The 27,691-nt window shown below is 46.9% G+C and overlaps 1 protein-coding gene across 1 annotated transcript in view; it reads left to right on the top strand.

Annotated features, from left to right (window-relative positions):
* Positions 1–27,691, top strand: part of LOC137368882 (complement component C7-like) — a 308,317-nt gene that overhangs the window by 62,884 nt on the left and 217,742 nt on the right. The window contains exons 7-9 of the mRNA XM_068029116.1: positions 458–701; positions 2,365–2,478; positions 11,685–11,851. Of these exons, the coding sequence (XP_067885217.1) occupies positions 458–701; positions 2,365–2,478; positions 11,685–11,851 (525 nt within the window). The remainder of the gene's footprint in view (positions 1–457; positions 702–2,364; positions 2,479–11,684; positions 11,852–27,691) is intronic.

Raw genomic sequence — 27,691 nt, 5'->3', positions numbered from 1 at the left:
CTCCTTCTCACTCTCCATGCCAACCACAAGAGAGTTACGTGGAATGACAGGGACTAAGAGGGAGAGTGATGTGTTATTCTGGAAGTTTCCTGCCCCCTTCTCTTGGCCCCAATCACACAGAAAGTTCTTGGGTTCAACGTTTGCTGCATCTACCAGCTGGGGTCAGGAGTAATGGGCCCACCACTGTTCTCCGTGGAGGTGGTGTGGGGGAATGCCTGTCATACACCCCATGGTCAAATAGCCTGTCAGAACACTCCTTGGGGTCACGGGTGAAGGATGGGTGTGTAAACTAAACTACCCCCTGCCTTGCTGGCCCCCACCGCCATGGGTCCAGAAGCATTGAGGAGGGGGGCAGAGAACCTGCCAATGACCTCTGACCTGGGTTGGGGGGGTGGTTAAGGGGGGGGTGGGGAGGATTTTCTGGGAAGGGGTTCTAACTTGTTGTCCTCTCTCACAGGAGCAGATCTACCTGAATGTGGAGAATGAGGTGGAAGTAGCTCAATTCATCAACAGTCACCATGACAAGCTGCAGCTTCCGAGCTCCTTCCATCGGGAACTGCTCCTGCTCCCAGCTACCTATGATTACGGTGCCTATCGGAGGGTGATAGAACTCTACGGAACCCACTACCTGCGACAGGGCTCCCTGGGGGGGAAGTACAGCATGCTGTATCTGGTGGATAAGGACAGAATGAGCAGATCAGGTATATATATATATAGAGCCTTTAATCATCCCAGGACAACCCAAAGCCTTTACAGCCAAGGCAGTATTTATTTGAAGTGCAGTCACTGCTGTAATTTGGGAAACGCAGCAGCCAATTTGTGCACAGCAAGCTCCCACAAACAGCAATGGGATAACGACCAGCTAATCTGTCTTTCGTGATGTGGGAAAAATTTGCAGGGCGATGACAAAAGAAAAGTGGGGCAGGTTGGCTGAATGGACTCCTCCTGTGCTGTATCATTCAAAATATTGGCCAGGACACCTGTTGTATGTTTGGTTAGTCCACCACCCTTTGTATATTTGGTTAGTCTAGCTAGGAGAGATTACTGAGTCTTCTGTAATTTTAACATTAACTTATTTATTATAACTATACACAACTTTACACAAGTCTGTGTGACTCCTCTGAAGCCATGCTGCCTCTCCCTGCAGTCTTTCTCTCACATTCATCTCTTACATCATCATGGTGGGAGGTATTCCTCACACTGTCTTAATCATTAACCCTTTCCAACCCTTACACTACATCTCCCCTCCCCCCCCCCACCAAGTCTTTATCCATATGTATATTTATACAATCTTTTTTTTTAATTTACATACAACCCCATCTCCCCCAAGTCTCTGACATCACAGATTCAATCTGTCAGCAGGCTTCACAACTCTCCCTGATTATGTTGTTGTCAGACTCAGAAGATCAGTAGTCTTTCTGTGAACTCTTGTTTGTTGACTTGGACTGCCTTCATTGAGGTTTGTAGTATCAAGTACTTTCTGAATTTCAAGTTCAACATCTGGTTCATCCAAAAGTCTGACTGACTGACTCCTCTGTTGAATAGAAATAAGATTTCTCTTGTTTCTTCTCATAGTACCTTCCGAAGTATGTACTAAATAAGATCTCTGTTGATTCTCATCTCTGTGGAGGATCACTCCTTCTCTGCCTTGGTCTCGTACCCATACCTTTTCCCCTTCCATCAACTTGGGTAGGTTCCTGGTATGAGATCTCCTGTTATAGTTATAAGCTTGTTGTTTTCAATAAGACTTTTCAAAACTTTTCTCTGTCTTGAACCCTCTAATAACCCTGGACTTCTAGCCCTGGAAGTCATTTGTTGGGTAGGATCGGAAGTTGTGTTTTAAGTTTCCTTCCCATCAACCTTCCCATGGGGAGGCGGTAGCCTAGTGGTAATGTCACTGGACTAGTAATCCAAACCACCAGGGAGAGCTCCCCTGCTCTTCTCCGAAATAGTGCCATGGGTTCTTTGTAACCCAGCTGAAAAGGCAGACAGGGCAGCATTTTAACATCACATCCAAAAGATAGCATTTTTGACAGTGAAGCCCTTTCCAAACGGCAGTCAAATCGCTCCGAGACTGATCATTCTGAGTAACTGTCACTAACGGCTTCTATACGGTAAGTTCATTCCATCATGTGGGCGACAATGCAGATGGGTCTCCTGATAGAGCAAGGAGGTGCCACCCTGCCAGTCCCTGCCTCTGACATCTGGACAGGGTATGGGGGCAGAACCGCCATTCTTCCGTTAGAATTTTACTCGTGCCAGGAAGAGTTTTGGTCCACAACCTTCCAACTCAAAGGTGTGAGTTTGAACAAGTGGACCATGGCTGACCTTAGCTTAACTTAAATTCTTATGTTTGTTTTGCAGGGATTAGTAACGAAGACATGTCCAGTTGTTCAAGAACATCCATCAACTTTTTTATCATAAAATATGACCATGCCAAGTGCAGACGTTATCAGGATGCCCTGCGGACTGCCATGGGTAGGAGAATTTCAACTGATTTACCTTCAGATTGCTTTAGTAAACTGACATTGGTGGCCTGTACCGCTCATGTTGGATTGGTTTTCCTTAGCAACTGATAGACTGCCTGTAATAATCATTGTCACTGGTACTGGAAAGGCCCTGCTCTTTAAATGCCTCGAAGAGGGCCTGGTCCTCAGCAACCAGCATCCCACGACTGGTAACATTTTCCATCCTGGAAATTCAGTATGTTCAAGACAGAGATCGATAGATTTGTAGATATTAAAGTTATCAAGGGATATGGGGATAGTGTGGGAAAATGGCAGAGCCATGATCTGGTGAATGGCGGAGCAGGCTCGAGGGGCCGAATGGCCTACCCCAGCACCGAATTCCTATGTTCCTATGAAATGTCCCGTTCCTTCCCAAAATTAGGTTTGTTATCCAAACAGATACAATGACGGGAACCAGTCTCAGCAACGTGAAGCCTATATTGACCAACAGACATCATGAGCAGTGAGGGAAAACTACAACCACACAATGTGAATCTCTCCGGGGTAAAAAAATGCCAGGAATTCAAGGAATCTGAAAAGGAGCAGCTATCCTGACAAATCATTTCCCCATTCCAGTAGAGGCCAATAGATACACCCAATCCACACACTATCTCAGGACATCCCATAGTCTTTAAGACATTGCAGTACTTACCATAAGTATAGTAACTGTTGTAATATAGGGAACACAGTACCCAATTTACACAGAAAGATCCCATAACGGGCGATGTGATCGTCATGTTGGTTGATGTCGGCGCTCCCTCAGTAATGACCCTCCAACAGTTCAGCACTCCCTCAGTACTGATCCTCCGACAGTGCAGCGTTCCCTCAGTACTGACCCTGTGACAGTGCAGCACTCACTCAGTACTGACCCTCTGACAGTGCAGCACTCCCTCAGTACTGACCCTGTGACAGTGCAGCACTCCCTCAGTACTGACCCTCTGACAGTGCAGCGCTCCCTCAGAACTGACCCTGTGACAGTGCAACACTCCCGTAGTACTGACCCTGTGACAGTGCAGCGTTCCCTCAGTACTGACCCTGTGACAGTGCAGCGTTCCCTCAGTACTGACCCTGTGACAGTGCAGCACTCCCTCAGTACTGATCCTCCGACAGTTCAGCACTCCCTCAGTACTGACCCTGTGACTGTGCAGCACTCCATCAGTACTGACCCTGTGACAGTGCAACACTCCCTTAGTACTGACCCTGTGACAGTGCAGCACTCCCTTAGTACTGACCCTGTGACAGTGCAGCACTTCTTCAGTACTGACCCTGTGACAGTGCAGCACTCCCTCAGTACTGACCCTGTGACAGTGCAGCACTCCCTCAGTACTGATCCTCCGACAGCTCAGCACTCCCTCAGTACTGACCATGTGACTGTGCAGCACTCCATCAGTACTGACCCTGTGACAGTGCAACACTCCCTTAGTACTGACCCTGTGACAGTGCAGCACTCCCTTAGTACTGACCCTGTGACAGTGCAGCACTTCTTCAGTACTGACCCTGTGACAGTGCAGCACTCCCTTAGTACTGACCCTGTGACAGTGCAGCACTCACTCAGTACTGACCCTGTGACAATGCAGCACTCCCTCAGTACTGACCCTATGACAGTGCAGCACTCCTTCAGTACTGACCCTGTGACAGTGCAACACTCCCTCAGTACTGACCCTGTGACAGTGCAGCGCTCCATCAGTACTGACCCTATGACAGTGCAGCACTCCTTCAGTACTGACCCCGTGACAGTGCTGCACTCCCTCAGTACCACCCCACCAACAGTGCAACACTCCCTCAGAACTGACCCTCCAACAGTGCAGCTAACCCTCAGCACTGACCCTCCGACACTGCAGCGATCCCGAATTGCTGACCCTCCGACAGTACAGCCTTCCTCAGTACTGACCCTCTGACAGTTCAGCACTCCCTCAGTAGTGCGCTGGGAGTGTCGGCCTGGATTATGTGCTCTAATGTCTGGAATGGAACTCAGACCCACAACCTTCTGAGTTCGAGGTGAGTGTACTTGCACTGACCTATGACTGACAGCTGCATATACTGTTTCAACACGACGGCCCAAGACAAGGCCCCCAATCAACATGTATGATTCTGATTGCAGTGGGAGCAACGCACTGTCAATTCAGTCCTGCCACTCCTCAGAACGCCTAATATATCGCTTTAAACTTTCCATATTAAAGAAAACCACAGGCGAATTGAACCATCTATTAACCCCCAAATGAGATGAACCAAACCAGATGTCTTTAGATCAAGAAATTAGCTGTTTATTAGAGAAAACTAAATTTTTAAACACTACTAAGATGAAACAACATTTAAAATAGAAAATTTAGTGTCCTTACAGATTTATACTCCTGCCAAAGTGGAATCTTCCAATGTGGAAAAGTCCAAGGTTGCTTGAAGTTCTCGCAGCCGTCCGATGGGGAAAAAAGCGTTTTTCAACAGTCGGACAGTCAGTAGTCTATTACAGCAATTGAAGTGATGCTTCTCTTCTTTTCCAACGATGAACACCGATCAAAAAATTGTTTTTAAAAGAATTAATCCGGCTTGACTTTTCAGAATTCTGAGAGTATAATAAATAGGGTTAAAATAGACCGAGGAAGAGCTCTGCTATATCCTTCAGTGCATGTTAGCACAGCTGTCTGTGTGACTGTGCCTATCAAAAGCCCATTTTTCAGTTAGTTTCAAAAGTTAATCGCAACATTGTATATTTAACCTCAGTCTCTGAGTGCTTGTGTCCAAGGCAACCAGGATGCATCTGCTGAAATTGGTTGGTTCCCTCTCTGAAGGGGTATATCCAATGGCAAAGATAGAGTCATAGAGTTAGAAAATACAGAAACAGGCCCTTCGGCCCATCGTGTCTGTTTTAGCACCTATCTATTCTAATCCCATTTTCCATCACTTGGCCCATAGCCTTGTATGCTATGGCGTTTCAAGTGCTCATCTAAATACTTCTTAAATGTTGTGAGGGTTCCTGCCTCTACCACCTCTTCAGGCAGTGTGTTCCAGATTCCAACCACCCTTTGGGTGAAAAAATGCTTCCTCAAATCCCCTCTAAACCTCCTGCCCCTTACCTTAAATCTATGCCCCCTGGTTATTAAGACCTCCACTAAGGGAAAACATTTCTTCCTATCTACCCTATCAATGCCCCTCATAATTTTGTATACCTCAATCATGTCCCCCCTCAGCCTTCTCTGCTCTAAGGAAAACAACCCTAGCCTTTTCAGTCTCTCTGCATAGCTGAAATGCTCCAGCCCTGGCAACATCCTGGTGAATCTCCTCTGCACCCTCTCCAGTGCAATCACATCCTTCCTATCGTGTGGTGCCCAGAACTGTACACAGTAATCCAGCTGTGGCCTAACTAGCGTTCTATAGTGCTCCATCATAACCTCCCTGCTCTTATATTCTATGCCTCGGCTAATGAAGGCAAGTATCCCGTATGCCTTCCTAACCACCTTATCTACCTGTGCTGCTGCCTTTGGTGATCTATGGACAAGGACACCAAGATCCCTCTGACCCTCTGTACTTCCTAGGGTCCTACCATCGATTGTATATTCCCTTGCCTTGTTAGTCCTCCCAAAATGCATCACCTCACACTTTTCAGGATTAAATTCCATTTGCCACTGCTCCGCCCATCTTACCAGCCCATCTATATCGTCCTGTAATCTAAGGCTTTCCTCCTCACTATTTACGGCACCACCAATTTTCATGTCATCTGTGAACTTACTGATCATACCTCCTATATCCATGTCTAAATCATTAATGTACACTACAAACAGCAAGGGTCCCAGCACCGATCCCTGTGGTACACCACTGGTCATGGGCTTCCAATCGTAAAAACAATCCTCGATCATCACCCTCTGTTTCCTGCCACTAAGCCAATTTTGGATCCAATTTGCCAAATTGCCCTGGATCCCATGGGCTGTTAGCTTCTTAACCAATCTCCCATGCGGGACTTTATCAAAAGCCTTACTGAAGTCCATGTAGACTACATCAACTGCTTTATCCTCATCTACACATCTAGTCACCGCCTCAAAATATTCAATCAAGTTAGTTAGACACGATCTCCCCCTGACAAAACCAAGCTGACTATCCCTGATTAATCCCTGCCTCTCCAAGTGTACATTAATCCTGTCCCTCAGAGTTTTTTCCAATGTTTTCCCAACCACTGATGTTAGACTCACCGGCCTGTAATTACCTGGTTTATCCCTGCTACCCTTCCTGAATAATGGTACCACATTCGCTGTCCTCCAGTCCTCTGGTACCTCTCCTGTGGCCAGAGAGGATTTGAAAATTTGTGTCAGAGCCCCTGCTATCTCCTCCCTTGCCTCACACAACAGCCTGGGATACATCTCATCTGGGCCTGGGGATTTATCCACTTTTAAGCCCGCAAAATCCAGAATGCACCTTCTCAATAACTCCTGAGGCTTGCTTGTTCTTAAAGCAGTACCGATCCTTTGCTAACTTAAAGACACACCACATACTTCCCAGAAAAAAAAACACTAAGATCATAACACCCTGGTGAAATAAACGCCATTCCCGAAATGCATTTCATTACAATGCTTAAAAAATACAAATTGAGAAAACGCGAACAGATTTTCTTCCCCACATTTACAGATATACAAATTTTCTAAAATGTTAGGACCACAGCAACAAGTTCCAACTGAATATTTTCGTCTTTAAATTTTCAAAAGGTTGTCCCAATTAACCCATTTCAAATTTCCAAGCATCATCTTCCAGTTGTTTCGTGTTCCTATTGTCTATCACCTCAGCCAGGTGAGCTGCACAGCTCGGAGCACTAACCACTACTGGATTCACTATTCTCTGAGAAGTTTCTCGAGTACCCCTTAACCTATGTGGCATCACTTGACACTGGAAAACCCTGTCCGGTGTAACAGAAGCTGACTTTTTCTTATGTTGGGGTGTCAAAGGAATTTGACACTATCCTTCCAACACATAGAAAATATGAGCAGGAGTAGACCATTTGGCCCTTCGAGCCTGCTCCGCCATTCATTATGATCATGGTTGATCATCCAACTCAGTAGCCTGTTCCCGCTTTCGCCCCAATAGAAACATCTGTCTCTTTAAGACACATTGTGTTACCCACTCTGTCCTTTCATATGCTTGCACATGTTAATGTGACACATTTGGTTCTTCTTCCAGCTAGCAGGGGTGTCAATCAACTAATCTACCTTACCCACTCTTTTGATTGCTCTATATGAGCCACTGAATCGTGCTGTTAATAGTTCTCCCTGCAATGGTAACAACACTAATACTTCATCCCCTGGTTTTATGGTAGGTTGTGGATTTCCCACCATTTAACAGGCATGGTATGTCCTACAAAATTGTCTCACATCCTTTGTAAGACCTGGCCAGTAATAATGTTGGCTTATGCATGATTTGGTCTCCCGAATTCCTCTATGTCCTGCAAAAGGAATGTCATGTGCTAACCTTAATAATCCTTGCCGATATTTAGGTGGTACCACTATCTGTTCAACAACTGTCCAGTCTTCGTCAGCAGGTCTATGAGGCAGTCTCCATTTCCTCCTCAAAACCCTGTTTGCCATATAATAGCCTTCCGGAACTCCTTTCACCTCGGTTTCTGACAGAGCCGTCTGTGCTATTCGGTATATCTCTGGATCAGCTTGCTGTGCTGCAATGATAGACGATCTGTTAAACAACTCATTTGGATTATCTAAATCCCCAAATAAGGTTTCAGGTACTTGGCTATCTATTTGTGGTGCCCTTTTTACCTCCGACAATGGACCTTGTTTAGCTGTTGCTCGGGTAACTACACGCACAGGAAATATTCCCGGAACTTGTTCCTGTAATTGCTCTGTTTCCTTAATTTCACTTGGTTCCTCTGTAATTATAGGAGAAACTGATACTTTTGATCCAACCAAATCATTTCCTAGGAGTAGATCAATTCCCTTTACTGGTAAATTGCGGACAACACCTACAGTAACTATCCCAGATATTAAGTCACTCTCTGGGCATACTTTATACAAAGGTACAGGTATATACTCCCCGTCAATTCCATTAACTAAAACTTTAACATTCAAGGCGCTCCCTGGCGGAAACCTTTTATCTTTCCCCAGTAAGAGTGTTTGGGTTGCTCCTGTGTCCCTGAGTATAATGATAGGTTTTCCTGCCTCACTTTATACAGAGTTACTCTCCCCTTTGACAGAAATTCAATATAACTCTCAGGTATTTTATTCTTAACCTCTACACTCCTTTTAGTTTTAGTATCTGGTTTCACAGCTGCTGTTAAAGCTATAGCCTGGTCTGCCAGTAAGTCTAACATCAGAGTATATTCCTCTGCACTAACTTTGTGTACCCCAACAAGTCCTGTGGGGTTACCTCGCAATTTCCAGCACTCTGAATGAAGATGACCCGTTTTGTTGCAATGATAACACTTTGGCTTGCGAACCTCACTTCTACCCTCAGCACCTTCCTTTCTGACCTGAGGAGGTGATCCTGGGGCATTCCCAGCTGTTCCTTTTTGTCCCCAGTGACTTGCCTTCCTTTCACTCTCCCACTTTCTATCCTTCTCAGGTTTATGGGGATGACGGACAAAATAGGTTAGCTTATTCACAAGCTCAAAATCATCAGCAATCTCTGCTGCTTGCCTAGCTTTCAAAATTTTCAGGTTATCTATATGAGTTCTCACGACTGAAGGAATGGAATTTTTAAACTCTTCGAGAGAATCAATTCTCGACGATATGTGGTATCTATCTTTAATACCCGTATCCAACGGTCAAACTTCATTTGCTTCACCCTCAAATTCTAAATATGTCTGCCCAGCCAATCTCCGTAAGTTCCTAAACTTCTGACCCTAAGCTTCAGGGACGAACTCATATGCAGTGAGAATAGCCTTTTTTGCCATCTTGTAATCTGCAGAAGCCTCTTCAGAAAGCATGGGGGCATAAGCTTCATGAGCTCTGCCTACCAGCCTGCCCTAAATAAGCAATGTCCAGCTTTCTTTCAGCCATTTCATCTGTTTGGCTATTTTTTCAAAAGATATGAAAAAATGCCTCTACGTCCCTTTCCTCGAACTTAGGAAGAACCTGTATAAATTTCAACAACTTCTCACTGGGTCCTGAGCTAAATTCAGATTTTTCCTGACCCGAACTTTCCCTGGATTTAAGACTACCCCTTTGTCTTAGTTCCATCTCTTTTGACTTAAATTCCCTCTCTTTCTCCCTGTCTTCCAATTTAAGTTTTCTTATTGCTATTGATGTTTCCTTCTCCCGTTAAAGCTCCATTTTTTCATTTCTAACTGAATCCTATCTAATTCTACTGCATGACCCTCTGACTTACTACTTTCTTGTCTCTCGTACGCCCTTTATTGTTCTTCGTATTCCCCTTCATCTTCATCATCATCTTCTTCTTCTACTAATTCCAGATGTTCGGCTATTATGTCAATTATCTCTGCTTTTTTGGCACCTAATTTCAATTCCAACCCCAATTTCGCTGCCAATTGTTTTAAATTGTTCTTAGTTAAAGTTATCAAGTCACTCAGGGAAACATTCTGCTTTCCCAAAAACTCTGCTGCAACCACTAATGCCATTATTATGATATAGAATGTATCTCATTATACAAGAGACCTGGTTCTTTTATTTTCTTTGTAATTGGCGTTAGATTTAGATCCCAACAATCGAGTTTCCAATTGTTATGATCCCAGACACAAGAGCAATTAAATATGATACCAGACGCAAGACCCTAATTTCAATATGTTATCCCAGAGACGTGTAATTAATATAATTCCAAATGTGAGCCCTCCAAATTAGTTTTATTCTGATCCCAACATGAGCTGCTTAATTAAAATATGATTCAATTGTGAGCAAGCCCTCAATTAATATGTTACGACACGACCACCCAAGACAAAGCCCCCAATCAAAATATATGATTCTGATTGCGGTGGGAGCAACGCACTGTCAATTCAGCCCCGTCACTCCACAGATCACCTAACATATCACTTTAAACTTTTCAAATTAAAGATTTGAACCATCTATTAACCCCCGAATGAGACGAACCAAACTAGGTGTCTTTAGATCAACAAATTAACTGTTTATTAGAGAAAACTAAATCCTTAAACACTGCTAAGATAAAAACAACATTTAAAATAGAAAAAATTAGTGTCCTTGCAGATTTATACTCCTGCCAAAGTGGAATCTTCCAATGTGAAAAATTCCAAGGTTGTTTGAAGTTCTTGCAGCCGTCCGATGGGAAAGAAAACAAGTTCCTCAACCAGAGGAAATCCAGCAGTCCAGTTCAGCAGCCGAAGTGTCACTCTTCCTTTTCCAACGATAAACACTGATCATCAAATTGTTTTGTTTTTAAAAGAATTAATCCGGCTTGACTTTTCAGAATTCTGAGAGTATAATAAATAGGGTTTAAATAGACCAAAGGAGAGCTCTCCTATTTCCTTCAGTATATGCTAGCCTAGCTGTCTGTGTGACTGTGACATTAAAAGCCAGTTTTTAAGCTAGTTTCAAAAGTTAATCGCAACATTGTATATTTAACCTCAGTCTCTGAGTGACCATGTCCATGGCAACCAGGATGCACCTGCTGAAATTGTTCAGTTCCCTCTCTGTAGGGTTGTATCCAACAGTAACCAGAATGCACCTTCTCGATAGCTCCTGAGTTATGCTTGTTCTTAAAGCAGTACTGATCCTTTGCTGACTTAAAGACACACCACATACGTCCCAAAAAAAAACACCAGGATCATAATAATACAGACAGGGTGAACTGACCCTGAAACTGGCTCCACCTTCCTCCCTCGCTACCCTTCAGCCTCTGATTTTTGATGGACTGTGTACAGGGCCTAGACCCTGGGCAGCGTAAAAGGGGGGCAGGCAGCCAATGTTGGGGATCCCTACTCCTTATTCTTTGGATTGGACTGGGACAGGGAAGGATTACACAGATATGGAGAAAGAAATGTGTCCACAGGTTTTTACTTCTAACACGAAGGCTCCTACTGAAAGTTGACTCCTCATAGGTTGTGAGTTTAATCAGGATCTTTCCAGGTTACACACGGTGGCCTTCCCATTCGGCAACCTTGGGAGGCTCCAGCTATGTAGAACTTCAGGCTTTGTCTCAGATAACACCCAGCCTGATATCGCTGTAAAAGAAAATTTACAAACAGGCGGCCTGATGTAACCTTTCACCTTTCCTCAGGAGAGTCCTCGGGTCAGGCCCACGGTTTGTCGTCCACACGCGGAGGTCGCGCGGCCTTTGTGGCGGCCCTGAGCTTGATCGATGTGAACAATCCCGAAGCCAACAGTGATGTATACCAGCGCTGGGCTGGGTCTGTCAAGGACAACCCGGTCATCATCAAACAAAAGGTCAGGAATAGAAACCTCTCAAAAAAGAAAACGATCTCAGCAACAGGATCCATTTCATTAACAGATTCTCACCATTGGGATCCCTTTCAGAGAGAGAGAGAGAGATTCTCACCATCGAGATCCCTTTCAGAGAGAGAGAGATTCTCACCATTGGGATACCTTTCAGAGAGAGAGAGAGAGATTCTCACCATTGGGATCCCTTTCAGAGAGAGAGAGATTCTCGCCATCGAGTTCCCTTTCAGAGAGAGAGAGAGAGATTCTCACCATTGGGATCCCTTTCAGAGAGAGAGAGATTCTCGCCATCGAGTTCCCTTTCAGAGAGAGAGAGAGAGATTCTCACCATTGGGATCCCTTTCAGAGAGAGAGAGATTCTCAGCATTGAGATCCCTTTCAGAGAGCGAGAGAGAGATTCTCACCATCGAGATCCCTTTCAGAGAGAGAGAGAGATTCTCACCATCGAGATCCCTTTCCGAGAGCGAGAGAGAGAGAGAGATTCTCACCATCGGGATCCCTTTCAGAGAGAGAGAGAGAGATTCTCACCATCGGGATCCCTTTCAGAGAGCGAGAGAGAGAGATTCTCACCATCGGGATTCCTTTCAGAGAGAGAGAGAGATTCTCACCATCGGGATCCCTTTCAGAGAGCAAGATAGAGAGAGATTCTCACCATCGTGATCCCTTTCAGAGAGAGAGAGAGAGAGAGGTTCTCACCATCGGGATCCCTTTCAGGGAGCGAAAGAGAGAGAGAGAGGGTCTCACCATCGGGATCCCTTTCAGAGAGCGAAAGAGAGAGAGAGAGAGAGGTTCTCACCATCGGGATCCCTTTCAAAGAGCGAGAGACAGAGAGTGAGATTCTCACCATTGGGATCCCTTTCAGAGAGAGAGAGATAGAGAGAGAGAGATTCTCAACATCAGGATCCCTTTCAGAGAGAGAGAGAGAGAGATTCTCACCATCGGGATCCCTTTCAGAGAGAGTGAGAGAGATTCTCACCATCAGGATCCCTTTCAGAGAGAGAGAGAGAGAGAGATTCTCACCATCAGGATCCCTTTCAGAGAGAGAGAGAGAGATTCTCACCATCGGGATCCCTTTCAGAGAGAGAGAGAGAGAGAGATTCTCACCATCGGGATCCCTTTCAGAGAGAGAGAGATTCTCACCATCGGGATCCCTTTCAGAGAGAGAGCGATTGTCACCATTGGGATCCCGTTCAGAGAGAGTGAGATTCTCACCATCAAGATCCCTTTCAGAGTGAGAGAGAGAGATTCTCACCATTGGGGTCCCTTTCAGAGGGAGAGAGTGATATTCTCACCATCGGGATCCCTTTCAGAGAGCGAGAGAGAGAGAGAGAGAGAGAGATTCTCACCATCGGGATCCCTTTCAGAGAGAGAGAGAGAGATTCTCACCATCGGGATCCCTTTCAGAGAGAGAGAGAGATTCTCACCATCGGGATCCCTTTCAGAGTGCGAAAAAGAGATAGAGAGAGAGATTCTCACCATCGGCATCCCTTTCAAAGAGAGAGCGATTCTCACCATCAGGATCTCTTTCAGAGAGAGAGAGAGAGATTCTCACCATCGGGATCCTTTTCAGAGAGCAAGAGAGAGAGAGAGAGAGAGATTCTGACCATCAGGATCCCTTTCAAAGAGAGAGAGAGAGAGAGAGAGATTCTCACCATCGGGATCCCTTTCAAAGAGAGAGTGATTCTCACCATCGGGATCCCTTTCAGAGAGAGAGAGAGATTCTCGCCATCGAGATCCCTTTCAGAGAGCGAGAGAGAGAGATTTTCACCATCGGGATCCCTTTCAGAGAGAGAGAGAGAGAGATTCTCACCATCGGGATCCCTTTCAGAGAGAGAGAGATTCTCACCATCGAGTTCCCTATCAGAGAGAGAGAGATTCTCACCATCGGGATCCCTTTCAGAGAGAGAGAATGAGAGATTCTCACCATCGGGATCCCTTTCAGAGAGAGAGAGATTCTCACCATTGGGATCCCTTTCAGAGAGAGAGAGATTCTCGTCATCGAGATCCCTATCAGAGAGAGAGAGAGAGAGAGATTCTCACCATCAGGATCCCTTTCAGAGAGAGAGAGAGATTCTCACCATCGAGATCCCTTTCAGAGAGCGAGAGAGAGAGATTCTCACCATCGGGATCCCTTTCAGAGAGAGATAGAGAGAGAGATTCTCACCATCAGGATCCCTTTCAGAGAGAGAGAGATTCTCAACATCGGGATCCCTTTCAGAGATAGAGAGAGAGAGAGATTCTCACCATCGGGATCCCTTTCAGAGAGAGAAAGATTCTCACCATCGAGATCCCTTTCAGAGGGAGAGAGAGAGAGATTCTCACCATCGGGATCCCTTTCAGAGAGAGAGAGATTCTCACCATCGGGATCCCTTTCAGAGAGAGAGAGATTCTCACCATCGAGATCCCTTTCAGAGAGAGAGAGATTCTCACCATCGGGACCCCTTCAAAGAGAGAGATATTCTCACCATCGAGATCCCTTTCAGAGAGAGAGAGAGAGAGAGATTCTCACCATCGGGATCCCTTTCAGAGAGATAGAGATTCTCACCATCGAGATCCCTTTCAGAGAGAGAGAGATTCTCACCATCGAGATCCCTTTCAGAGAGAGAGAGATTCTCACCATCGGGATCCCTTTCAGAGAGAGAGAGAGAGAATCTCACCATCGAGATCCCTTTCAGAGAGAGAGAGAGAGATTCTCACCATCGGGATCCCTTTCAGACAGATAGAGATTCTCACCATAGGGATCCCTTTCAGAGAGAGAGAGAGATTCTCACCATCAGGATCCCTTTCAGAGAGAGAGAGATTCTCACCATCGGGATCCCTTTCAGAGAGAGAGAGATTCTCACCATCGAGATCCCTTTCAGAGAGAGACAGAGAGATTCTCACCATCGAGATCCCTTTCAGAGAGAGAGAGAGCGATTCTCACAATCGAGATCCCTTTCAGAGAGAGAGAGAGAGATTCTCTCCATCGGAATCCCTTTCAGAGAGAGAGAGAGATATTCTCACCATCGGGATCCCTTTCAGAGAGCGAGAGAGAGAGAGAGATTCTCACCATCGGGATCCCTTTCAGAGAGAGAGAGAGAGATTCTCACCATCGGGATCCCTTTCAGAGAGAGAGAGAGAGAGAGATTTACACCATCGGGATCCCTTTCAGAGAGCGAAAGAGAGAGAGAGAGAGAGGGTCTCACCATCGGGATTCCTTTCAAAGAGCGAGAGCGAGAGAGAGAAATTCTCACTATCGGGATCCTTTCAGAGAGAGAGAGTGAGATTCTCACCATCGGGATCCCTTTCAGAGAGAGAGAGGGAGATTCTCACCATCGGGATCCCTTTCAAAGAGAGAGCGATTCTCACCATTGGGATCCGTTCAGAGAGAGTGAGATTCTCACATCAAGATCCCTTTCAGAGTGAGAGAGAGAATCACCATCGGGATCCCTTTCAAAGAGAGAGCGATTCTCACCATCAGGATCCCTTTCAGAGAGCAAGATAGAGAGAGATTCTCACCATCGGGATGCCTTTCACATAGCGAGAGAGGGAGAGGTTCTCACCATCGGGCATCCCTTTCAGAGAGCAAGATAGAGAGAGATTCTCACCATCGGATGCCTTTCACATAGCGAGAGAGGGAGAGGTTCTCACCATCGGGATCCCTTTCAGAGAGCGGGAAAGAGAGAGAGAGAGAGAGATTCTCACCATCGGGATCCTTTCAGAGAGAGAGAGATTCTCATCATCGGGATCCCTTTCACAGAGCGAGAGAGGGAGATGTTCTCACCATCGGGATCCCTTTCACAGAGTGAGAGAGGGAGAGGTTCTCACCATCGGGATCCCTTTCAGAGAGCGGGAAAGAGAGAGAGAGAGAGATTCTCTCCATCGGGATCCCTTTCAAAGAGGGAGCGATTCTCACCATCAGGATCCCTTTCAGAGAGAGAGAGAGAGATTCTCACCATCGGGATCCCTTTCAGAGAGAGAGAGAGAGAGAGATTCTCACCATCGGGATCCCTTTCAGAGAGAGAGAGAGAGATTCTCACCATCGAGATCCCTTTCAGAGAGAGAGAGGTTATCACGATCAGGATCCCTTTCAGAGAGAGAGAGAGAGAGAGAGAGATTCTCAACATCGGAATCCCTTTCAGAGAGAGAGAGAGAGATTCTCACCATCGGGAGCCCTTTCAAAGAGAGAGAGATTCTCACCATCAGGATCCCTTTCAGAGAGAGAGAGAGAGAGAGAGAGAGATTCTCACCATCGGGATCCCTTTCAAAGAGAGAGTGATTCTCACCATCGGGATCCCTTTCAGAGAGAGAGAGAGATTCTCGCAATCGAGATCCCTTTCAGAGAGTGAGAGAGAGAGATTCTCACCATCGGGATCCCTTTCAGAGAGAGAGAGAGAGAGATTCTCACCATCGGGATCCCTTTCAGAGAGAGAGAGATTCTCACCATCGAGTTCCCTATCAGAGAGAGAGAGATTCTCACCATCGGGATCCCTTTCAGAGAGAGAGAATGAGAGATTCTCACCATCGGGATCCCTTTCAGAGAGAGAGAGAGATTCTCACCATCGAGATCCCTTTCAGAGAGAGAGAGGGAGATTCTCACCATCGGGATCCCTTTCAAAGAGAGAGCGATTCTCACCATTGGGATCCCTTTCAAAGAGAGAGCGATTCTCACCATCAGGATCCCTTTCAGAGAGCAAGATAGAGAGAGATTCTCACCATCGGGATGCCTTTCACATAGCGAGAGAGGGAGAGGTTCTCACCATCGGGATCCCTTTCAGAGAGCAAGATAGAGAGAGATTCTCACCATCGGGATGCCTTTCACATAGCGAGAGAGGGAGAGGTTCTCACCATCGGGATCCCTTTCAGAGAGCGGGAAAGAGAGAGAGAGAGAGAGATTCTCACCATCGGGATCCCTTTCAGAGAGAGAGAGATTCTCATCATCGGGATCCCTTTCACAGAGCGAGAGAGGGAGATGTTCTCACCATCGGGATCCCTTTCACAGAGTGAGAGAGGGAGAGGTTCTCACCATCGGGATCCCTTTCAGAGAGCGGGAAAGAGAGAGAGAGAGAGATTCTCTCCATCGGGATCCCTTTCAAAGAGGGAGCGATTCTCACCATCAGGATCCCTTTCAGAGAGAGAGAGAGAGATTCTCACCATCGGGATCCCTTTCAGAGAGAGAGAGAGAGAGAGATTCTCACCATCGGGATCCCTTTCAGAGAGAGAGAGAGAGATTCTCACCATCGAGATCCCTTTCAGAGAGAGAGAGGTTATCACGATCAGGATCCCTTTCAGAGAGAGAGAGAGAGAGAGAGAGATTCTCAACATCGGAATCCCTTTCAGAGAGAGAGAGAGAGATTCTCACCATCGGGAGCCCTTTCAAAGAGAGAGAGATTCTCACCATCAGGATCCCTTTCAGAGAGAGAGAGAGAGAGAGAGATTCTCACCATCGGGATCCCTTTCAAAGAGAGAGTGATTCTCACCATCGGGATCCCTTTCAGAGAGAGAGAGAGATTCTCGCAATCGAGATCCCTTTCAGAGAGTGAGAGAGAGAGATTCTCACCATCGGGATCCCTTTCAGAGAGAGAGAGAGAGAGATTCTCACCATCGGGATCCCTTTCAGAGAGAGAGAGATTCTCACCATCGAGTTCCCTATCAGAGAGAGAGAGATTCTCACCATCGGGATCCCTTTCAGAGAGAGAGAATGAGAGATTCTCACCATCGGGATCCCTTTCAGAGAGAGAGAGATTCTCACCATTGGGATCCCTTTCAGAGAGAGAGAGATTCTCGCCATCGAGATCCCTATCAGAGAGAGAGAGAGAGAGAGAGATTCTCACCATCGGGATCCCTTTCAGAGAGAGAGAGAGATTCTCACCATCGAGATCCCTTTCAGAGAGCGAGAGAGAGAGATTCTCACCATCGGGATCCCTTTCAGAGAGAGATAGAGAGAGGGATTCTCACCATCAGGATCCCTTTCAGAGAGAGAGAGATTCTCAACATCGGGATCCCTTTCAGAGAGAGAGAGAGAGTGAGATTCTCACCATCGGGATCCCTTTCAGAGAGAGAAAGATTCTCACCATCGAGATCCCTTTCAGAGGGAGAGAGAGAGAGATTCTCACCATCGGGATCCCTTTCAGAGAGAGAGAGATTCTCACCATCGGGATCCCTTTCAGAGAGAGAGAGATTCTCACCATCGAGATCCCTTTCAGAGAGAGAGAGATTCTCACCATCGGGACCCCTTCAAAGAGAGAGATATTCTCACCATCGAGATCCCTTTCAGAGAGAGAGAGAGAGAGAGATTCTCACCATCGGGATCCCTTTCAGAGAGAGAGAGATTCTCACCATCGAGATCCCTTTCAGAGAGAGAGAGATTCTCACCATCGGGATCCCTTTCAGAGAGAGAGAGAGAGAATCTCACCATCGAGATCCCTTTCAGAGAGAGAGAGATTATCACGATCAGGATCCCTTTCAGAGAGAGAGAGATAGATTCTCACCATCGGGATCCCTTTCAGACAGATAGAGATTCTCACCATAGGGATCCCTTTCAGAGAGAGAGAGAGATTCTCACCATCGGGATCCCTTTCAGAGAGAGAGAGAGAGAATCTCACCATCGAGATCCCTTTCAGAGAGAGAGAGATTATCACGATCAGGATCCCTTTCAGAGAGAGAGAGATAGATTCTCACCATCGGGATCCCTTTCAGACAGATAGAGATTCTCACCATAGGGATCCCTTTCAGAGAGAGAGAGAGATTCTCACCATCAGGATCCCTTTCAGAGAGAGAGAGATTCTCACCATCGGGATCCCTTTCAGAGAGAGAGAGATTCTCACCATCGAGATCCCTTTCAGAGAGAGAGAGAGAGATTCTCACCTTCGAGATCCCTTTCAGAGAGAGACAGAGAGATTCTCACCATCGAGATCCCTTTCAGAGAGAGAGAGAGAGATTCTCACAATCGAGATCCCTTTCAGAGAGAGAGAGAGAGAGATTCTCTCCATCGGGATCCCTTTCAGAGAGAGAGAGAGATATTCTCACAATCGAGATCCCTTTCAGAGAGAGAGAGAGAGATTCTCACCATCGGGATCACTTTCAGAGAGAGAGAGATTCTCACCATCGAGATCCCTTTCAGAGAGAGAGAGAGAGATTCTCACCTTCGAGATCCCTTTCAGAGAGAGACAGAGAGATTCTCACCATCGAGATCCCTTTCAGAGAGAGAGAGAGAGATTCTCACAATCGAGATCCCTTTCAGAGAGAGAGAGAGAGATTCTCTCCATCGGGATCCCTTTCAGAGAGAGAGAGAGAGATTCTCACCATCGGGATCCCTTTCAGAGAGAGAGAGAGAGATTCTCACCATCGGGATCCCTTTCAGAGAGAGAGAGAGAGAGATTTACACCATCGGGATCCCTTTCAGAGAGCGAAAGAGAGAGAGAGAGAGAGGGTCTCACCATCGGGATTCCTTTCAAAGAGCGAGAGCGAGAGAGAGAAATTCTCACCATCGGGATCCCTTTCAGAGAGAGAGAGGGAGATTCTCACCATCGGGATCCCTTTCAAAGAGAGAGCGATTCTCACCATTGGGATCCCGTTCAGAGAGAGTGAGATTCTCACCATCAAGATCCCTATCAGAGAGAGAGAATGAGAGAGAGATTCTCACCATCGGGATCCCTTTCAGAGAGAGAGAGAGATTCTCACCATCGAGATCCCTTTCAGAGAGCGAGAGAGAGAGATTCTCACCATCGGGATCCCTTTCAGAGAGAGATAGAGAGAGGGATTCTCACCATCAGGATCCCTTTCAGAGAGAGAGAGATTCTCAACATCAGGATCCCTTTCAGAGAGAGAGAGAGAGTGAGATTCTCACCATCGGGATCCCTTTCAGAGAGAGAAAGATTCTCACCATCGAGATCCCTTTCAGAGGGAGAGAGAGATTCTCACCATCGGGATCCCTTTCAGAGAGAGAGAGATTCTCACCATCGGGATCCCTTTCAGAGAGAGAGAGATTCTCACCATCGAGATCCCTTTCAGAGAGAGAGAGATTCTCACCATCGGGACCCCTTCAAAGAGAGAGATATTCTCACCATCGAGATCCCTTTCAGAGAGAGAGAGAGAGAGAGATTCTCACCATCGGGATCCCTTTCAGAGAGAGAGAGATTCTCACCATCGAGATCCCTTTCAGAGAGAGAGAGATTCTCACCATCGGGATCCCTTTCAGAGAGAGAGAGAGAGAATCTCACCATCGAGATCCCTTTCAGAGAGAGAGAGATTATCACGATCAGGATCCCTTTCAGAGAGAGAGAGATAGATTCTCACCATCGGGATCCCTTTCAGACAGATAGAGATTCTCACCATAGGGATCCCTTTCAGAGAGAGAGAGAGATTCTCACCATCGGGATCCCTTTCAGAGAGAGAGAGAGAGAATCTCACCATCGAGATCCCTTTCAGAGAGAGAGAGATTATCACGATCAGGATCCCTTTCAGAGAGAGAGAGATAGATTCTCACCATCGGGATCCCTTTCAGACAGATAGAGATTCTCACCATAGGGATCCCTTTCAGAGAGAGAGAGAGATTCTCACCATCAGGATCCCTTTCAGAGAGAGAGAGATTCTCACCATCGGGATCCCTTTCAGAGAGAGAGAGATTCTCACCATCGAGATCCCTTTCAGAGAGAGAGAGAGAGATTCTCACCTTCGAGATCCCTTTCAGAGAGAGACAGAGAGATTCTCACCATCGAGATCCCTTTCAGAGAGAGAGAGAGAGATTCTCACAATCGAGATCCCTTTCAGAGAGAGAGAGAGAGAGATTCTCTCCATCGGGATCCCTTTCAGAGAGAGAGAGAGATATTCTCACAATCGAGATCCCTTTCAGAGAGAGAGAGAGAGATTCTCACCATCGGGATCACTTTCAGAGAGAGAGAGATTCTCACCATCGAGATCCCTTTCAGAGAGAGAGAGAGAGATTCTCACCTTCGAGATCCCTTTCAGAGAGAGACAGAGAGATTCTCACCATCGAGATCCCTTTCAGAGAGAGAGAGAGAGATTCTCACAATCGAGATCCCTTTCAGAGAGAGAGAGAGAGATTCTCTCCATCGGGATCCCTTTCAGAGAGAGAGAGAGAGATTCTCACCATCGGGATCCCTTTCAGAGAGAGAGAGAGAGATTCTCACCATCGGGATCCCTTTCAGAGAGAGAGAGAGAGAGATTTACACCATCGGGATCCCTTTCAGAGAGCGAAAGAGAGAGAGAGAGAGAGGGTCTCACCATCGGGATTCCTTTCAAAGAGCGAGAGCGAGAGAGAGAAATTCTCACCATCGGGATCCCTTTCAGAGAGAGAGAGGGAGATTCTCACCATCGGGATCCCTTTCAAAGAGAGAGCGATTCTCACCATTGGGATCCCGTTCAGAGAGAGTGAGATTCTCACCATCAAGATCCCTTTCAGAGAGAGAGAGAGAGATTCTCACCATCGGGATCCCTTTCAGAGAGAGAGAGATTCTCATCATCGGGATGCCTTTCACAGAGCGAGAGAGGGAGAGGTTCTCACCATCGGGATCCCTTTCAAAGAGGGAGCGATTCTGACCATCAGGATCCCTTTCAGAGAGAGAGAGAGAGATTCTCACCATCGGGATCCCTTTCAGAGAGAGAGAGATTCTCATCATCGGGATCCCTTTCACAGAGCGTGAGAGGGAGATGTTCTCACCATCGGGATCCCTTTCACAGAGTGAGAGAGGGAGAGGTTCTCACCATCGGGATCCCTTTCAGAGAGCGGGAAAGAGAGAGAGAGAGAGATTCTCTCCATCGGGATCCCTTTCAGAGAGAGAGAGAGAGAGAGAGAGATTCTCACCATCGGGATCCCTTTCAGAGAGAGAGAGAGAGAGAGAGAGATTCTCACCATCAGGATCCCTTTCAGAGAGAGAGAGAGAGATTCTCACAATCGGGATCCCTTTCAGAGAGAGAGAGAGAGAGAGATTCTCACCATCGGGATCCCTTTCAGAGAGAGAGAGAGAGAGAGAGAGATTCTCACCATCAGGATCCCTTTCAGAGAGAGAGAGAGAGATTCTCACCATCGAGATCCCTTTCAGAGAGAGAGAGATTATCACGATCAGGATCCCTTTCAGAGAGAGAGAGAGAGAGATTCTCAACATCGGAATCCCTTTCAGAGAGAGAGAGAGAGATTCTCACCATCGGGAGCCCTTTCAAAGAGAGAGAGATTCTCACCATCAGGATCCCTTTCAGAGAGAGAGAGAGAGAGAGAGAGAGATTCTCACCATCGGGATCCCTTTCAAAGAGAGAGTGATTCTCACCATCGGGATCCCTTTCAGAGAGAGAGAGAGATTCTCGCAATCGAGATCCCTTTCAGAGAGCGAGAGAGAGAGATTCTCACCATCGGGATCCCTTTCAGAGAGAGAGAGATTCTCACCATCGAGTTCCCTATCAGAGAGAGAGAGATTCTCACCATTGGGATCCCTTTCAGAGAGAGAGAATGAGAGATTCTCACCATCGGGATCCCTTTCAGAGAGAGAGAGATTCTCACCATTGGGATCCCTTTCAGAGAGAGAGAGATTCTCGCCATCGAGATCCCTATCAGAGAGAGAGAGAGAGAGAGAGAGATTCTCACCATCGGGATCCCTTTCAGAGAGAGAGAATGAGAGATTCTCACCATCGGGATCCCTTTCAGAGAGAGAGAGAGAGAGATTCTCACCATCAGGATCCCTTTCAGAGAGAGAGAATGAGAGATTCTCACCATCGGGATCCCTTTCAGAGAGAGAGAGATTCTCACCATTGGGATCCCTTTCAGAGAGAGAGAGATTCTCGCCATCGAGATCCCTATCAGAGAGAGAGAGAGAGAGAGAGAGAGAGATTCTCACCATCGAAATCCCTTTCAGAGAGCGAGAGAGAGAGATTCTCACCATCGGGATCCCTTTCAGAGAGAGATAGAGAGAGAGATTCTCACCATCAGGATCCCTTTCAGAGAGAGAGAGATTCTCAACATCGGGATCCCTTTCAGAGAGAGAGAGAGAGAGAGATTCTCACCATCGGGATCCCTTTCAGAGAGAGAAAGATTCTCACCATCGAGATCCCTTTCAGAGGGAGAGAGAGAGAGATTCTCACCATCGGGATCCCTTTCGGAGAGAGAGAGATTCTCACCATCGGGATCCCTTTCAGAGAGAGAGAGATTCTCACCATCGAGATCCCTTTCAGAGAGAGAGAGATTCTCACCATCGGGACCCCTTCAAAGAGAGAGATATTCTCACCATCGAGATCCCTTTCAGAGAGAGAGAGAGAGAGAGATTCTCACCATCGGGATCCCTTTCAGAGAGAGAGAGATTCTCACCATCGAGATCCCTTTCAGAGAGAGAGAGATTCTCACCATCGAGATCCCTTTCAGAGAGAGAGAGATTCTCACCATCGAGATCCCTTTCAGAGAGAGAGAGATTCTCACCATCGGGATCCCTTTCAGAGAGAGAGAGAGAGAGAATCTCACCATCGAGATCCCTTTCAGAGAGAGAGAGAGAGATTCTCACCATCGGGATCCCTTTCAGACAGATAGAGATTCTCACCATAGGGATCCCTTTCAGAGAGAGAGATTCTCACCATCGGGATCCCTTTCAGAGAGAGAGAGATTCTCACCATCGGGATCCCTTTCAGAGAGAGAGAGATTCTCACCATCGAGATCCCTTTCAGAGAGAGAGAGAGAGATTCTCACCTTCGAGATCCCTTTCAGAGAGAGACAGAGAGATTCTCACCATCGAGATCCCTTTCAGAGAGAGAGAGAGAGATTCTCACAATCGAGATCCCTTTCAGAGAGAGAGAGAGAGATTCTCTCCATCGGGATCCCTTTCAGAGAGAGAGAGAGATATTCTCACCATCGGGATCCCTTTCAGAGAGCGAGAGAGAGAGAGAGATTCTCACCATCGGGATCCCTTTCAGAGAGAGAGAGAGAGAGAGAGAGATTCTCACCATCGGGATCCCTTTCAGAGAGAGAGAGAGAGAGATTTACACCATCGGGATCCCTTTCAGAGAGCGAAAGAGAGAGAGAGAGAGAGGGTCTCACCATCGGGATTCCTTTCAAAGAGCGAGAGCGAGAGAGAGAAATTCTCACCATCGGGATCCCTTTCAGAGAGAGATAGGGAGATTCTCACCATCGGGATCCCTTTCAAAGAGAGAGCGATTCTCACCATTGGGATCCCGTTCAGAGAGAGTGAGATTCTCACCATCAAGATCCCTTTCAGAGTGAGAGAGAGAGAATCTCACCATTGGGATCCCTTTCAAAGAGAGAGCGATTTTCACCATCAGGATCCCTTTCAGAGAGAGAGAGAGAGATTCTCACCATCGGGATCCCTTTCAGAGAGCAAGATAGAGAGAGATTCTCACCATCGGGATGCCTTTCACAGAGCGAGAGAGGGAGAGGTTCTCACCATCGGGATCTTTTTCAGAGAGCGGGAAAGAGAGAGAGAGAGAGATTCTCACCATCGGGATCCCTTTCAAAGAGGGAGCGATTCTGACCATCAGGATCCCTTTCAGAGAGAGAGAGAGAGATTCTCATCATCGGGATCCCTTTCACAGAGCGAGAGAGGGAGATGTTCTCACCATCGGGATCCCTTTCACAGAGTGAGAGAGGGAGAGGTTCTCACCATCGGGATCCCTTTCAGAGAGAGGGAAAGAGAGAGAGAGAGAGATTCTCTCCATCGGGATCCCTTTCAAAGAGGGAGCGATTCTCACCATCAGGATCCCTTTCAGAGAGAGAGAGATTCTCACCATCGGGATCCCTTTCAGAGAGAGAGAAAGAGAGAGAGATTCTCACCATCAGGATCCCTTTCAGAGAGAGAGAGAGAGATTCTCACCATTGGGATCCCTTTCAGAGAGAGAGAGAGAGAGAGAGAGAGATTCTCAACATCGGGATCCCTTTCAGAGAGAGAGAGAGAGATTCTCACCATCGGGAGCCCATTCAGAGAGAGAGAGAGAGAGAGAGAGATTCTCACCATCGGGATCCCTTTCAGAGAGAGAGAGAAAGAGAGAGAGATTCTCACCATCAGGATCCCTTTCAGAGAGAGAGAGAAAGAGAGAGAGATTCTCACCATCGGGATCCCTTGCAGAGAGAGAGAGAGAGATTCTCACCATCGGGAGCCCATTCAGAGAGAGAGAGAGAGAGAGATTATCACGATCAGGATCCCTTTCAGAGAGAGAGAGAGAGAGAGATTCTCAACATCGGGATCCCTTTCAGAGAGAGAGATTGAGATTCTCACCATCGGGAGCCCTTTCAAAGAGAAAGAGATTCTCACCATCAGGATCATTTTCAGAGAGAGATAGAGAGAGAGAGAGATTCTCACCATCGGGATCCTTTTCAGAGAGAGAGAGAGAGATTCTCACCAACGAGATCCCTTTCAGAGAGAGAGAGAGAGATTCTCACCGTCGGGATCCCTTTCAGAGAGAGAGAGATTCTCACCATCGAGATCCCTTTCAGAGAGAGAGAGATTCTCAACTTCGGGATCCCTTTCTGAGAGAGAGAGATTCTTACCATCGGGATCCCTTTCAGAGAGAGAGAGAGATTCTCACCATTGGGATCCCTTTCAGAGAGAGAGAGATTATCACGATCAGGATCCCTTTCAGAGAGAGAGAGAGAGAGAGAGATTCTCAACATCGGGATCCCTTTCAGAGAGAGAGAGAGAGATTCTCACCATCGGGAGCCCCTTCAAAGAGAGAGAGATTCTCACCATCAGGATCCCTTTCAGAGAGAGAGAGAGAGAGAGAGATTCTCACCATCGGGATCCTTTTCAGAGAGAGAGAGAGAGATTCTCACCAACGAGATCCCTTTCAGAGAGAGAGAGAGAGAGATTCTCACCATCGGGATCCCTTTCAGAGAGAGAGAGATTCTTACCATTGGGATCCCTTTCAGAGAGAGAGAGATTCTCACCATCGGGATCCCTTTCAGAGAGAGAGAGATTCTCACCATCGAGATCCCTTTCAGAGAGAGAGAGATTCTCACCATCGGGACCCCTTCAAAGAGAGAGATATTCTCACCATCGAGATCCCTTTCAGAGAGAGAGAGAGAGAGATTCTCACCATCGGGATCCCTTTCAGAGAGAGAGAGATTCTCACCATCGAGATCCCTTTCAGAGAGAGAGAGATTCTCACCATCGAGATCCCTTTCAGAGAGAGAGAGATTCTCACCATCGGGATCCCTTTCAGAGAGAGAGAGATTCTCACCATCGAGATCCCTTTCAGAGAGAGAGAGATTCTCACCATCGAGATCCCTTTCAGAGAGAGAGAGATTCTCACCATCGGGATCCCTTTCAGAGAGAGAGAGATTCTCATCATCGGGATGCCTTTCACAGAGCGAGAGAGGGAGAGGTTCTCACCATCGGGATCCCTTTCAAAGAGGGAGCGATTCTGACCATCAGGATCCCTTTCAGAGAGAGAGAGAGAGATTCTCACCATCGGGATCCCTTTCAGAGAGAGAGAGATTCTCATCATCGGGATCCCTTTCACAGAGCGTGAGAGGGAGATGTTCTCACCATCGGGATCCCTTTCACAGAGTGAGAGAGGGAGAGGTTCTCACCATCGGGATCCCTTTCAGAGAGCGGGAAAGAGAGAGAGAGAGAGATTCTCTCCATCGGGATCCCTTTCAGAGAGAGAGAGAGAGAGAGAGAGATTCTCACCATCGGGATCCCTTTCAGAGAGAGAGAGAGAGAGAGAGAGATTCTCACCATCAGGATCCCTTTCAGAGAGAGAGAGAGAGATTCTCACAATCGGGATCCCTTTCAGAGAGAGAGAGAGAGAGAGATTCTCACCATCGGGATCCCTTTCAGAGAGAGAGAGAGAGAGAGAGAGATTCTCACCATCAGGATCCCTTTCAGAGAGAGAGAGAGAGATTCTCACCATCGAGATCCCTTTCAGAGAGAGAGAGATTATCACGATCAGGATCCCTTTCAGAGAGAGAGAGAGAGAGATTCTCAACATCGGAATCCCTTTCAGAGAGAGAGAGAGAGATTCTCACCATCGGGAGCCCTTTCAAAGAGAGAGAGATTCTCACCATCAGGATCCCTTTCAGAGAGAGAGAGAGAGAGAGAGAGAGAGAGATTCTCACCATCGGGATCCCTTTCAAAGAGAGAGTGATTCTCACCATCGGGATCCCTTTCAGAGAGAGAGAGAGATTCTCACAATCGAGATCCCTTTCAGAGAGCGAGAGAGAGAGATTCTCACCATCGGGATCCCTTTCAGAGAGAGAGAGATTCTCACCATCGAGTTCCCTATCAGAGAGAGAGAGATTCTCACCATTGGGATCCCTTTCAGAGAGAGAGAATGAGAGATTCTCACCATCGGGATCCCTTTCAGAGAGAGAGAGATTCTCACCATTGGGATCCCTTTCAGAGAGAGAGAGATTCTCGCCATCGAGATCCCTATCAGAGAGAGAGAGAGAGAGAGAGAGATTCTCACCATCGGGATCCCTTTCAGAGAGAGAGAATGAGAGATTCTCACCATCGGGATCCCTTTCAGAGAGAGAGAGAGAGAGATTCTCACCATCAGGATCCCTTTCAGAGAGAGAGAATGAGAGATTCTCACCATCGGGATCCCTTTCAGAGAGAGAGAGATTCTCACCATTGGGATCCCTTTCAGAGAGAGAGAGATTCTCGCCATCGAGATCCCTATCAGAGAGAGAGAGAGAGAGAGAGAGAGATTCTCACCATCGAAATCCCTTTCAGAGAGCGAGAGAGAGAGATTCTCACCATCGGGATCCCTTTCAGAGAGAGATAGAGAGAGAGATTCTCACCATCAGGATCCCTTTCAGAGAGAGAGAGATTCTCAACATCGGGATCCCTTTCAGAGAGAGAGAGAGAGAGAGATTCTCACCATCGGGATCCCTTT

The sequence above is a fragment of the Heterodontus francisci genome, chromosome 4 (genome assembly GCF_036365525.1).
Source record: "Heterodontus francisci isolate sHetFra1 chromosome 4, sHetFra1.hap1, whole genome shotgun sequence".
Lineage (NCBI taxonomy): Eukaryota > Metazoa > Chordata > Chondrichthyes > Heterodontiformes > Heterodontidae > Heterodontus > Heterodontus francisci.
Note: the sequence above shows the minus strand (reverse complement) of the source record. Positions and strands in the feature narration are given on the sequence as shown.